The 14,311-nt window shown below is 38.1% G+C and overlaps 1 protein-coding gene across 15 annotated transcripts in view; it reads left to right on the forward strand.

The window, feature by feature from the left end:
* The window catches only part of UNC13B (unc-13 homolog B), a 239,416-nt gene that overhangs the window by 86,367 nt on the left and 138,738 nt on the right, over positions 1–14,311 (forward strand). For all 15 annotated transcript variants that reach the window (XM_037743661.1, XM_037743665.1, XM_037743666.1 and 12 more), the window contains exon 7: positions 6,767–6,824. In XM_037743661.1, coding sequence (XP_037599589.1) covers positions 6,767–6,824 — 58 coding nt within the window. The remainder of the gene's footprint in view (positions 1–6,766; positions 6,825–14,311) is intronic.

Raw genomic sequence — 14,311 nt, forward strand, 5'->3', positions numbered from 1 at the left:
TCCCAGCACTTTGGGAGGCCAAGGTGGGCAGATCACTTGAGGTCAGGATTTCAAGACCAGCCTGGCCAACATGGTGAAACCCTGTCTCTACTAAAAATACAAAAATTAGCCAAAAAATTGGCGGGCACCTGTAATCCTAGCTACTGAGGAGACTGAGGCAGGAGAATTGCTCGAACCCGGGAGGCAGAGGCTTCAGTGAGCCAAGATCACATTACTGCACTCCAGTCTGGGTGGCAGAGTAAGACTCTGTGTCATAAACAAAAAACAATCCTAGGTGTTATTTTATCTCACCATAAATATATCAGTATAGATCTCTAACAGATAATGCTTAAAAAAATGCCATTATCACATTGACTTTAGCAATTTCTTAGTGTCATCCAATATCCAGTCTTTTCAGTTTCTTTTATTAGCTAGAAGATATTTTTATACAGTTGATTTTTTCATTTCAGGAGCCAGAAATTAGTGTGTCAGCAGGATCAGTTTAGTTCTGTTGTGCCCATTTGGCTATTATGTCTCTTAAATCATTTTACTTTATTTTATTTTTATATTTTTTGTAGAGATGGTGTTTCACCATATTGCCCAGTCTGGTCTCGAACTTTTGGGCTCAAGTGATCTGCCTGCTTTAGGCATACACCACGATGCCCGGCTAATTTTTGTATTTTTTGTAGTGACAGGATTTCACCTTGTTGCCCAGTCTGGTCTTGAATTCCTGGCCTCAGGTGATCTGCCCTCCTCGGCCTCCCAAAGCGCTGGCATTTCAGGTGTAAGCTACCGTGGTTGGCCATGATATTCTGATTATATTATCCCTTCAGCATTTATGAGCTATGATTTGTCTATAAAAATGAGTTTTCTCTTCCTAGCTATTTGGTTCACCGAAGTATAGTCTGTATAAGAAAAACATTCTCTTTATCCATTTTTAGAATAATGAATTGTTGCCTCAGCAACTTCTCAAGGTGACCAATAAGTTGTTTTCTTTTTTAAATGGAATATTACTATGTATTTATGAATTTTGGTATATTTGATCATATATTTCAACCCATTGCAATTATTCTTTTTTGGAGACAAGGTCTTGCTCTGTTGTCCAGTCTGGAGTGCAGTGACATACTCATAGCTCACTACCTCTTCAAACTTTTAGGTTCAAGTCATCCTCCCAGTTCAGCCTCCCAAGTAGCGGAAACTACAGGCACACATCACCACACCTAGCTAGTTTTAAAACTTTTGTGGAGATGGGGTCTTTCTATGTTGCCGAGGCTGGACATTCTTTTTGATACTAAAATGATCTCATCTTTGGTTAATGGGAGTTTCTTCAAGTTGGCTTCTGTCTCTTCTCTTTTTCTATTTTTATCATGAAAAAAATTAAGTATACATAAAAATAGAGGAATAATAAAAGGAAGCCCATGTGTATACCCACCCTTAAGGTTCAATAATTATCAGGATTTCATCATACTTGCTGCAAAATCATTTTAAAAATACAATATAGAGTGTAACTTTTTTATTCTACTGTGTGTAACATTTCCCTTACACCTAGTGGGCCTAGAAGCACTAATCAAGACTGACTTGGGCACCTACCACTTTATAGAGTTGGACTGTACCACGCTGTATTACTTTTCCTACTCATGGACAATTAGGTTTTTGCAATTATAAATGCATGCTGCAGTGAACATTTCTGAACCTGTTTCTCTATTCTTGTATCTGAGAGATTCTCTGGGTGTATACCTGGAAGAGTAGGTGTTTGGTTGTAGGATATACCCTGTTCAGCCTTACTAGATATTACTAAATTGCCCTCTAGAGTGATTGTACCAATTTACATCTACCCTTTCCCTGCTTCACTGTTTCCTTACTGACACTTGATGTTATCGGATTTTAAATTGTTATTAATCTAATGAGTATAGAAATTGTTTTAATTTGTATTTCCCTGTTTATTGGTGAGATTTGTTCATCATTTATTCACCAAATCAATTATTAAGCATCATGTACCATGCACTATTGTGTGTTTGATATACATCAGAGGTTGAAGACCCCTACCCTCATGGATCACATAGGCAGAATCAGACAATAAGCAAGAAATATAATAAATATAGTTGAGTATTAAAAGGTGAGAAGTGCTATAGGGGATGTCTTAGTCTATTTGGATTGCTGTAACAGTGCAAACTGGATAGCTTATAAACAAAACAGAAGCTTATTTCTTATAGTTCTGGAGGCTGGGAAGTCCAAGATTAAGGCACTGGCACATTCATTGTCTGGTGAGGGCCCTTTTCCTGGTTCATAGACAGCACCTTGCTGTGTTCTCATATAATGGAGCATGCTCTCTGGAGCCTCTTTTATAAGGGTACTTAGGCCATTTATGAAGGTTCCACCCTCATGACCTAATCATCTCCCAAAGGCCCTACCTCCTAGTATCATCACACAAGTGAATTTTTGGTGAGGGCAGGGGCAGTGGGATACAAACTTTCAGACCATAATAGGGGGGAAGATATTTTTTCTTTATGCAAGTGTTATACTACTTTTGTTAGATTTTTTTCCCCCTAATTGTTGCAAATGGTGCATTCTAAAAATTACATTTTCTAATCGCTTATGACATTATTATTATAAGTAAATGCTTTGCTGCTCATCTTTTTAAAGTACTGATCTTACTCAAGTACTGATCTTATTAATAGTTCTAATAGTTTAGCGATTCCCTTAGATTTTCTATGTAGCTAGTTTTTGCATCTTTAAGTTTTTATTCTCCTTCCAATCCTTACCCTTTATTTTTCTAAGTGTTTGAATTGTTTATACTATATATAATATGTATATAATATATATATAAAATTATATTACATATATGTATATATGTCAGGTTTTTTTTAAACAGATTCTTACTTTTTCATCCAGGCTGGAGTGCATGATCTTGGCTCACTGCAATCTCCACTTCCCAGGCTCAAGCGATTCTCCTGCCTCAACCTCCCAAGTAGCTGGGATTACAGGCATGTGCCACTATAACTGGCTAATTCTTGTATTTTGAATAGAGATGGGTTTTTACCATGTTGACCAGGTTGGTCTCGAACTCCTGACCTCAAGTGATCTGCCTGCCTTGGACTCCCAAAGTGCTGGGATTACAGGAGTGAGCCGTGCCAGGCCTGTTTATACATATATTTTTATTAACAGACTTTATTTTTTAGAAGTTTTAGATTTACAGAAATATTGAGCAGGTATTTATCCTGTCCCCCCCTTATCTTATAGTTTCCCTTATTATTAACATCTTACATTTATGTAACTGCCAAACAGGTTCACCTTGCTTGCTGCCTAGAAGCTGATTCATGAAGACAGGGGAATTGCAATGGAAAAAGAGTAATTCACACAAAGCCGGCTGTGCAGGACAGTGCTGTTTTATTATTAAATCAGTGTCTGGGAGCATTTGGGCATCAGAATTTTTAAAAATAAATTGGCAGGTAGGGGTTGGGTAGTAGGGAATGCTGATTGGTCAGGTCGTAGATGGAATCATAGCTGGTAGAAGTGAGTTTTTCTTGCTGTCTTCTGTTCTTGTGTGGGATGGCAGAACTGGTTGGGCCAGATTACGGGTCTGAGTGGTGTCAGCTGATCCATCTAGTGCAGGGTCTGCAAAATGTCTCAAGCACTGACCTTAGGTTTTATAATAGTGATGTTATTCCCGGAGCAATTTGGGAAGGTTCAGACTTCTTGGAGCCAGAGGCTGCATGACCCCTAAAGTGATTTCTAATCTTGTAGCTAATTTTATTAGTCCTACAAAGGCAGACTGGTCCCCAGGCAAGAAGGGAATCTTTTTGGAAAAGGGCTATTATCAATTTTGTTTCAGAGTCAAAACCTTGAATTGAATTCCTTCCCAAAGTTAGTTCAGCTTATGTCCAGGTATGAACAAGGACAGCTTAAAGGTTAGAAGCAAGATGGAACTGGTTAGATCTGATTTCTTTCACTGTCATAATTTCCTTAGTTACGATTTTTGCAAAGGTAGTTTCATTAGTATGATACATTTGTTACAGTTAATGAACTAGTATTGATAAATTATTATTAACTAAAGAGTTAGTGTTATTTATTTATTTTATTGTTAACTTAAAAAAAAGCTAAAATTCCATAGTTTATTCAGATTTCCTTAGTTTTTACCTTGTGTCTTTTTTGTTATTGTTCCAGGATCTCATCCAGGATATTGCATTACACTTAGCTGTCACGTCTCCTTAGGCTTCTCTTGGCTGTGACATTTTCTCAGACTTTTCTTGTTTCTCATGACCTTTTATTTGAAACATTCAATGCCTAGGACATCCAGTATAATTTTTAACAATGTAAGAGTAGAGAGCCTTGTCTGTCTTCTGACTGTAAGGAGACTGCTTCATAAGTTTTAAAGTATGCTGTTTGCCATGGATTTTGGTAGCTACTCTTTACCAGATTAAGGAAATTCTATTTTCTTTCTTATTTTCTAAGGATTTTTGTCATGAAAAAGTATGGAGTTCTATTAAATCTTTTTCTGCATCTATTAGATCATATAGTTTTTCTCCTTTGATCTGTTTAATATGGTGAATTACGTAAGTAGACTTTCAGATACTGAACTGTCCTAGCATTTAATGTCCATCTGGATGGGATATATGTACATTTATATGCTAACACACATACATATGCACACATATGCATACATAGTCACATATAAGTATTACACACACTTATATGACAGATTTGCCTAGTAATCTATTAATTAGGATTTTATCTCTATATTCATAAATGAAATTGGCCTGTAATTTTCCTTTCTTATACTATCCTTTTCTGTTTTTTGTAGATAAATTTTGTGGCTTTTTTCTTAGCCGTCTTAACATTATTAATTATACTCTAATTGAACTTCAGCTTTCTGTTTTGGGCCTGAAACAGATTCATTAAATGTAGCTTCTGAAAATATCTACTCTGATCTCTTATGTCTGAATTCTTGAATACTTAAAATTTTGGGATTCCTCATGGTTATGCCTGTGTACTGTCTTCAAAAATTATAATTATCTGTAGTAACTATTATATATAACTAAGTTATATATTATAACTTAGTTATATAACAAAAGTTATATATAATAACTTTTGTTACTTTGGAGTGGATGTTTGACCTTCAAGATGTTTTGAACTTGGCTGGGCATGGTGGTTCACACCTGTAATCCCAGCATTTTGGGAGGCTGAGGCTGGTGGATCACTGGAGGTCAAGAGTCCAAAAACAGCCTGTCCAACATGGTGAAACCCTGTCTCTACTAAAAAATACAAAAATTAGCCAAGTGTGGTGGCTCACGCCTGTAATCCCAGCTACTTGGGAGGCTGAGGCACAAGAATTGCTTGAACCCTGGAGGTGAAGTTTGCAGCGAGTTGAGATCTCACCACTGTACTCCAGCCTGGCAAAAGAGCAAGAATCCATCTCAAAAAAAAAAAAAGATGTTTTGAACATTTCTGTGATTGGCAGTTTTGCTAGTGCTATCATACTGTTTACATTGCACTTGACTTTTCTGATCATTCTCCATGGAAATTAGTAATAACAGTGTTTACCTCTGATATTTGTACCATACTTTATTGCTTATAAAGTATATTTGTATACAAAAAGTGTTTTGTATTTTGGATCCCAACCATTTGAAATGCTCTTCACCACTGATACTCATAAGAGTGTTATGTACAACATCATTAACTTTTGTCTGGATTATTGCACTAATTACTCTATTTTTTCTTGTGTTCCCTTCAGTTCAACATATACAGCAGCCAGATTAATCTTTTAAAAGTATAATCATATCATAATCCTCTCATGTTTAAAACCCTAAAGGACTCCTCAGTACACTAGAAAAGTCCAAATTTTTACCGTGATTTACAAATTCTGCCTAGAACAAGGCCTTGCGGATAGTGGATATTCAATCAATATTTGTTGCATGAATAAATAACTCATTTGTTGGCAGTTTTAGAGAATTTCTGACTTGCCTAGGATCTCACAGTTTATGAATAAGTGGCCAGGTCAGGATGAGAACTCTACATCTCATGTTTGCAAGTTCCTGGTCAAGATACATTTTTATAATTCTCCAATGGACTCTGAACCAAATTATTCTGTCTTCCAGACTCTGTGTACCCGTTAATTTGTTTGTTCCTTTCTCTTTTACCTTCTGAATCCAGCCCATCCTCAAGAATTGCACATAATTCTTTCCTTTTATAGAACATTTTCTTATGTCTTCAGTGCCCTGTATTTGTTTTTGTGGTGGTCGTGGTGGGTGGGATGGTGGAGACTACAGTGCTAGTGGGAGAGGAACTCTTATAGATACCAGATATTGCACCACATGCTTAGGTAAGCAGTTTCACTTATTTCACATGTGACCTTATGAATGAAGAAGCACTATTGCTCAGAAGTGAGAAAAGAGCCCCAGACAGTTTTTCATTTGGCTCACCTGAATGGGGAAATCTACACATTAGCCCCAGGAAAACTCAGAGGACAGTGAAATACTCTAGGGATTCCAAGGTCAAACCTTCTACAGCTGCCTGGCAGAGCTGGGTGGGTGCCCAGGTTCCCATGGTCAGGACAGCTCTTTACTGTCCTGCTTTATTTAGTCTGTCTCACTGGGCCAGGCCCATAACCCATAGTCTGGCCTGTATGTCAGGATCACATAGAGAAAATAGGAGCAGGGTGTTCTGTTTCTGTTCAATAAAAATTTTGTTTAGAAACACTAAACCCTTTTATAGGTAGCTGTGATTTTTTTTTTTTTTTCTCTCTTTACTTGGGCCTCTGATTGTATTTTTTTCTCCTTTCTGCTTCTAGTATCCTAGTCAAGAAGAAAGCCAGAGGAAGCCATTGCCCACTGCTGCCGCCCAGTGTTGTAAGTGAGAAACTTGTCTATGAATCTCTTAACTGCAGCTTTCTATCGCTTCTCCAAACATGACTTAATCGAGTTGGGGAGGGTAGAGACATCACGTGTGTAAACAGAAGATATTCCCGAAGCACATCTGTCTAAGCACCTACCTCTGATGGGTATCTATTAGCTTTAGGGAGAAGTGTTTTGGTTTCATGTGACTGTAGGCAGGGGAGTAGGGCTTATCTTTTTTCTACATTTGCTAACTTCTAGCCCTGGAGGAATGAACCCCTCTATCCTTGTCTTTAAGGCTCAGTTTAAATATCATCGCTTCTGGGTAATCTTTGTGCTGTTTTCTCCTTCCTCCAAGTCTAACTTAGGTCTTTTCTGTGTGCTTCCATTCTACCCTGTGTGCACATCCATCATATAACATATATATATATATATATATATATATATATATTTAGTGGAAATGAACACAAAGTTTTAAAAGACATAGACATCGTTCCATTTTATATTCCTTGCATTTGGCTCAACACTGGATGCATAGTACACCTCAATAAAATTTGATAAATGATTGACTGAAATGAGAGAACATGTTATTTCTCCTGAGATTAATTTGTCAAGATCACACAGATTACTTCTTGAAATGAGCCAAACATTTTTGGTATATTATTACCTTCTCCTCAGTTTCCCTCAAAACAGCCTGAGGAAACACTAAAGGACTGACTTAAGGTCTGATCTATTTCACTTTTTCAGCCTGTGATATGTGTGTGTATGTGTGTGGCCGGGGTGTGGGGAGGACTGTGCTACTTTTGTGTTGCTCTGGTTTTTCTGAATCTCATGCCAAACTTCATCAACTACAAGTAGCAGATGATACCAATGATTGTAGCATTTGTTGTTGTAATACTAGTAACAATAAGAACTATAGGCTGAGCATGGTTCCCAGCACTTTGGGAGGCTGAGGCAGGAGGATTGCTTGAACCCAGGAGTTTGAGACCAGCCCGGACAACATACTGAGACCTCATCTCTACCAAAAAAAAAAAAATTAGCCAGCTATGGCGGTATGTGCCTGTATTCTCAGATACTTGGAAAGCTGAGGTGGGAGGATGGCTTAAGCCTGGGAAATCGAGGCTGTAGTGAGCCATTTCAAGAGCTTAAGTATACTAACTTATTTAAACATCACAACAACCCTAAGACAGATTTTACTGTTGTTCCCATTTTTGAGATCAGGAAACTGAAGCATAAACAGATTGAGTAATTCGCCACAAATCACATAGCTAGTAACTGGTTAAGTAAATATTTAAACACAGAAAACCTGACTTGATAGCCCCTATCTCTGTGTGAACCACTGTATTATATTGCTTCCTTCATATTATTTCTGAAAAGGAAAACCTCTGTCCATGGTTTGTGAATCCGTTGGTTGCCTTTCATTTGGTACCTTCTATAGGCCACTATCGCGATAAAACTAAAGGCCAGTGGTTGAGGTGAACATTTTAAAAATTTATTTAAAGAAAACCTATATTTCATATGACTTATTGTTAACTTTTGTTTTTTTGCCATTTAGGGCCAAACATTTAAGGTCATAGGAGGTCAGAGGACTCTGACTGAAAAGCATGTTGTGAATTAAAAGCAGGTTGTGAATTACAGATCCTTTTCAAAACTCACTGTAATGAGTTCATTTTGATTGATTGAATCTTTTAAACCTTTTTCCAGGACTCTAATGAGAAGCAAAATGTAACAGTTGAGATTTTATTTCCTATTCCTTCCTGGTCTCATTGAAGAAATGCAATTGAAGTGATTAAAGCGCAAATGCTGTGAGGGTGGGAGGAAATCAAAAGCTTAAATAATCTAGCACCTTTATTCTCATACATTTTTCATATGTTTACAGGCTATTTTGTTTTTCTATTAATAAGCCATTCTTGTCTTTTGCATGCTCCCTCATATATTTTAATTTTGAGAAATGTTAAACCTATAGAAAAGTTGAAAGAACAGTACCAAGAGCACTCATTACTCTTTACTAGGTTCAGTGACAAGCATTTTGCCAGATTTGCTCTTGGTATCATCCCTCTCTTATTTTTCTTTCATTTTTCTCCATCTCTATCTCCATACATACATACACAAAAATACACACAAGTATTTTCTGAATCATTTGAATATAAGCTGCACACATCAGTATATTTCTGCTCAGAGCTAGGAAAGCCAACATAACTGAAATACCATGATCACAATCAAGAAATTTAATAGTGATATAGTAATAGTGTCTAAAATACAGTCTATATTAAGAACTCCCTAATTGTCTCCAAAATATTTTTTTTTTTTTTTTTTTTTTTTTTTTGAGACGGAGTTTCGCTGTTGTTGCCTAGACTGGAGTGCAATGGCACGATCTTGGCTCACCGCAACCTCTGCCTCCTGGGTTCAAGCAATTCTCCTGCCTCAGCCTCCCGAGTAGCTGGGACTACAGGCACGCACCATCATGTCCAGCTAATTTTTGTATTTTTAGTAGAGACGGGGTTTCACCTTGTTGACCAGGATGGTCTCGATCTCTTGACCTCGTGATCCACCCGCCTAGGCCTCCCAAAGTGCTGGGATTATAGGCATGAGCCACCGCGCCCGGCCCCCAAAATATTTTGAAAGCTTTATTTTATTTATTTCTTTTTCCTGGAAAACTAAAGCAATTAAGAAAGGTTTTTTTTTTTTTACGTTTTAAAAAAATTTTATTTAATTTTTAGTTTTTATGGGTACATAGTAGGCATTTATGGAGTACATGAGTATTTTGATACAGGCAGACGATGTGATTTAATCACACCAAGGTAAATGAGATATCCATCATCTCAAGCATTTATCATTTCTTTATGTTACAAATACCCCAATTATACTCTTTTAGTTATTTAAAAATGTGTAATAAATTGTTGACTATAGGCACCCGATTGTGCTTGCAAATACTAGATCTTATTCATTCTAGCTTATTCATTCATTCATTGCACGCATTAACCATCCCCACTCTCCTCCCACTGCCAACTCCCCTTCCCAGCTTCTGGTAATCATCCTTCTACTCTCTGTCTCCATGAATTCAAATTGTTTTAATTTTTAGCTCCCACAAATGAGTGAGACCATGTGAAGTTTGTCTTTCTGTGCCTGGCTTATTTCACGCAACATAATGTCCTCCAGTTCCACCTGTATTGTTGCAAATGGCAGGATCTCATTCTTCTTTTATGGATAAATAGTACTCCATTGTGTTTATATACCACATTTTTCTTTTCTATTCATCTGTTGATAGATACTTAGGCTGCTTCCAAATCTTGCCTATTGTGAACAGTGCTGTAACAAACATAGGAGTGAAGATATCTCTCTGATATACTTTCATAGCCCTCCCCTGCCATGATCGAGTCAAGAACTACACATTTCATTTATTGTCCTGTCTCTTTATCCTTCCTTCTACATATTTCATTTATTGTCCTGTTTCTTCAGCCATCCTTCCTTCCTCCTTTTCTTTTCTTTCTCTCTCTCTTTCCATCCTTCTTTCCCCTTCCTTTCCTTTTCCCTTTTCCTTTTTCTTATTTTCTTTTCTTTCCCTTTCCCTTTCCTTTCTTTCCTTTCTCAAGAGGGAGTCTCGCTCCATTATTCGGGCTGGAGTGCAGTGGTGCAATCTTGGCTCACTGTAAGCTTTTCCTCCCAGATTCAAGCAATTCTCCTGCCTCAGCCTCCCAAATGGCTGAGACTACAGGCATGTGTCACCACACCTGGCTAATTTTTGTATTTTTACTAGAGAAGGAGTTTCACCATGTTGGCCAGGCTGGTCTTGAACTTCTGACCTCAAATGATCTGTGTGCCTTGGTCTCCAAAACTGCTGGGATTATAAGCGTTGAGCCACCAAGCCCAGTTGAGTCCTTGTTCTTAACCTGGGTTTGCTGCTGTCTCTCCGTGACTTCGGAAGTCTTCCCACTGTCAACTTCAGTTTCTTGACGTAATAAATGGAAGTGTCATTTTAGATGATCTCTAGGACTTTTTTAGCTGTAGCATCATATGACCCTATTACTTCCTAGTCCTCAAATGCCTTCACATAGATGGTGTCTCCACTACCCAGTGTGTTAGGATCAATCCTCTGCAGCTATTTATAAGATTTTACCAAAATATTTTCAGAAATCACTGGGCTACTGCTCTAAAGAAACTCTCCCTTTGATACAAGAGTTAACTTTGACTGGAAGTGGTGGTTCATTCCTGTAATCCCAGCACTTTGGGAAGCCAAGGCGGGAGAATCCTTTGAGGCCAGGAGTTTGAGAGCAGCCTGGGCAACATAGTGAGACCCCAGTCTCTATTTAAAAACAGATAAGTTTAAAAAATTAAACAATGAAAAGAGTTACTCTAACCCCAGTTATTTGAATATGCTCTTAAAGATGATGGGATTCTTTCAAAATATTGAGACAAACTACTGCTTCTCACAATATTTTATCTCAGGTCAAACCTTTCTCTTTTAAAATCCGGTAGCAACATTCTGCGTTCACTTTTATTATGGGAAGTTTTTATCTCATTTGGTAACAGTGGTATATTTTTAAAATGTTGTTGGGTAATTATTGTGATTTATTATGTCCATTTGTTTTCTATCCCCCATATTATTATCAATTTTAGTATTTGACTGACTTATGCCCATTTCTTGAAAGAAAGGAAAGACAGAGAGCAGAAGAAATAATTTTTGTGGCTTTAGCTTCCCAAAGCCTAAGATTTTAGGAGAATATATAAAATGTTCTGGACTAATGTTGTGAGAGGGAGCAGAGTTTCACCTGCATCTCTCAATTTCTAATCAACAACAGCTTCTTTTGACTTGAATGAGAGGAGAGAAATGCAAGGAGAATGAGGAAAGTAAGAAAGTAAATGACCAGAGTAGACACATTGGGACCTTGTGTCTACTTCCTGTGTTAGAGCACTGGTAAAGCAGCAGGAATCAAAGAGGGCATGGCTAGGTGTTGTGTCTAGGCAGAGGGACCATTACAAAGAGATTCCTGTGCTCCAAGTTGTCCATGAGTCCTGGGTTTTCTAGAAGTGGGAAAGTGAGTCTCTGGTCCTATTGGAACCACTCAGGCAGGAATAACAGATGTCTCAGAAGTGTTCTCTGTCCAAGTGACTAAGGACTAGAGGAGATCTGGAATATCTTGTTGAATGCCAGTTCACAAAGACATATCCATGCTGTGGGCAGTCACTTCACTGCAGTATCATCTTCTTCTTTTTTAAATACTTTTAAGTTCTGGGTTACATGTGCAGAAACACTGCAGTGCTGCAGTGTCTTATTTACATGCTGTGTCAGTATTCAGAGCAGTCTTCATGAGATGGGGCAAGACTTACATTGAGATTGAAGAATGCATATGTGTTATACGAGTGATAATGTTAGTCTTCCTAGGAGACGTATTGATCTCTTTGTTGGTGGTTGTTGCCTGTTGTTGCCTGCCTGGCTGATACTGCTTGGTTGTTCTTGCCCTCTGAGGGATAGGTGAGTGCGAGCTTTCTCATTGGGGTACAGGCGTGAGTCTCCAAAAGTTATTTTTGGGGACTCCCTGGGGTCTTATGTGAGTGATTGCTCTGGTTCAACTTCTTTTGTCCTGCCACAGAAAGATGTACTTAGCTTGTTGCTGCTGGTATATCACTTAGAGGCTTCTTGAATGGGGAAATATCAAGATAACTCCGACTCAGCCACATTCCACAGAATTCATATGGCCCATGGGAACTCACGTATCCTTGCCCTGAGAAACAAAGGATAGGCAGGCAGTTCTATTCTCTTCTCTGCCTCCCAGCCCTGCCTCCTCTGTTCCTTTTGGCTGCTTAGGTAGGTACACAGTTCATATTAGCAAGTCTCCTGCCTACGTAGACACCCAGCCTGTCTGGCTCTACTTCCATTCTTGTAGGCACCCCTAAACTTTGTGAATTGTGAAGCTCCTCCTCACTTGGATTCAGAGCATAAAAACATTCATTTTCCCCTCCCCAGGAGGTGGGGAAGGGAAGGAGTAACCTTTCTTCACCAACAATTGCTCTTGCAAAGGTTGCTCGGTGCCGCATTGACATAGACATTCTACAAGGCCGCTGACAAGGATCTAGTTAAATTGTCTCACAAAATTTTGTAAAATCTGGATTTGTCTGATTATTTCCTCATCATTAGATTCAGGTTACTGCACAGTTGATGTCAATTTGTCCCTTTATTTATGATACGATGTTAATTAGTAGTTCAGATGATGTTTTCCAGATCTCTTTGTTGCAAATATATTTTTCTCCTTTGTAACTAAGTGTGTAGTGGCGGTGATACTTTGAGACTGTGTGTATACTGTTTTTATTTGAGCAAACTTCCATTCATTAGTTTTAGGATTGGTTAAATAAATTGATTTTTATTGATGATTGGTTAAATAAATTGCCTAAATTTATTATGACACTGTGGTTGCAAAATGATGATGTTTTAATTCTGTCATTCCTTTTTAAAAGGAAAAAACAGTTTCTCTATACTTGCACAATTCTGACACCAAATGATTATGTTTTCCATACCAAGCAATTCTCTGCTGACATCAACTGAGTGTCTCATGAGTTAATTCTGACACTATAGATGTGGAGTTAGTGCAGACCCTACAGGTTAAGGGCCCAGTCCCATAAGACTGCCTGGTACTTTAGACACCGATCATAAATCCCAGATTACTACCTGAACTTCTGACCAACTGGCTATAAACTGGAGTTCCCACAAGCCTCTCCTCAGGTTCAATAATTTGCTAGAATGGCTCTCAGAACCAAGGAAAGCAGTTAATTTGTTATTACTCATTGATTAAAAGGATATTTTTGTGTTGATAATCTCCACACCATCTGTTGGAACTAGGGTGTTATTAAGGGGAGCTCCTTCTCCTGTGTACTAGGAGGAGGGCCTTAGGGAGGCCAAGAGGAGAAAAGCGTTTCCTTTGATGAAGTCACATCCTGCCTATGAGTCCACTGATGCTGTAACACTGGCCTGAAAGTTAGAGAGTTCTTTAAAAGCCTTTCTTGGCTGTTAGCATAAAAACATGATGGCATCAGCTCTTAGCATGTTTGCTTGACCATTATGGAAGGTACAAATCCACAGAACTTCCTTCCCAGAGAACTGGGAAATTGTCCTAGAAACAAACTTTGTACAGTTGAGTGGACATGGATAAGCAACAATTTGTTACTTTGACAAATTTGTTCCTTGGTAATTGTTTGGTGTATTATCCTGTAAATATTCATGATAGTCTGTTTATATCCTTTTGCATGTCATTGATACTGGATTGGGTAGAAAAAATAAATTGGCAATTTTAAAAAATGGGGAAAAAAAAAGAGGGTATTTTAAAGGATACAAATAGCCAGATGAAGAGATACATTGGGGGAAGTTCAGAAGAGTCTGAGCACAGGACCTTCTGTCTCTGTGGATTTTTGGGCACACTACTCTCCCTGCATGTGGGTGCATTTTTGTTTACCAATGTGGAAACTCTCTAAACCCCTTTGGTTGGGTTTTTTTTTTTTTTTTTTTTTTT

This window comes from Cebus imitator, unplaced genomic scaffold (assembly GCF_001604975.1).
Source record: "Cebus imitator isolate Cc_AM_T3 unplaced genomic scaffold, Cebus_imitator-1.0 Scaffold149, whole genome shotgun sequence".
NCBI classification, from domain to species: Eukaryota; Metazoa; Chordata; class Mammalia; order Primates; family Cebidae; genus Cebus; species Cebus imitator.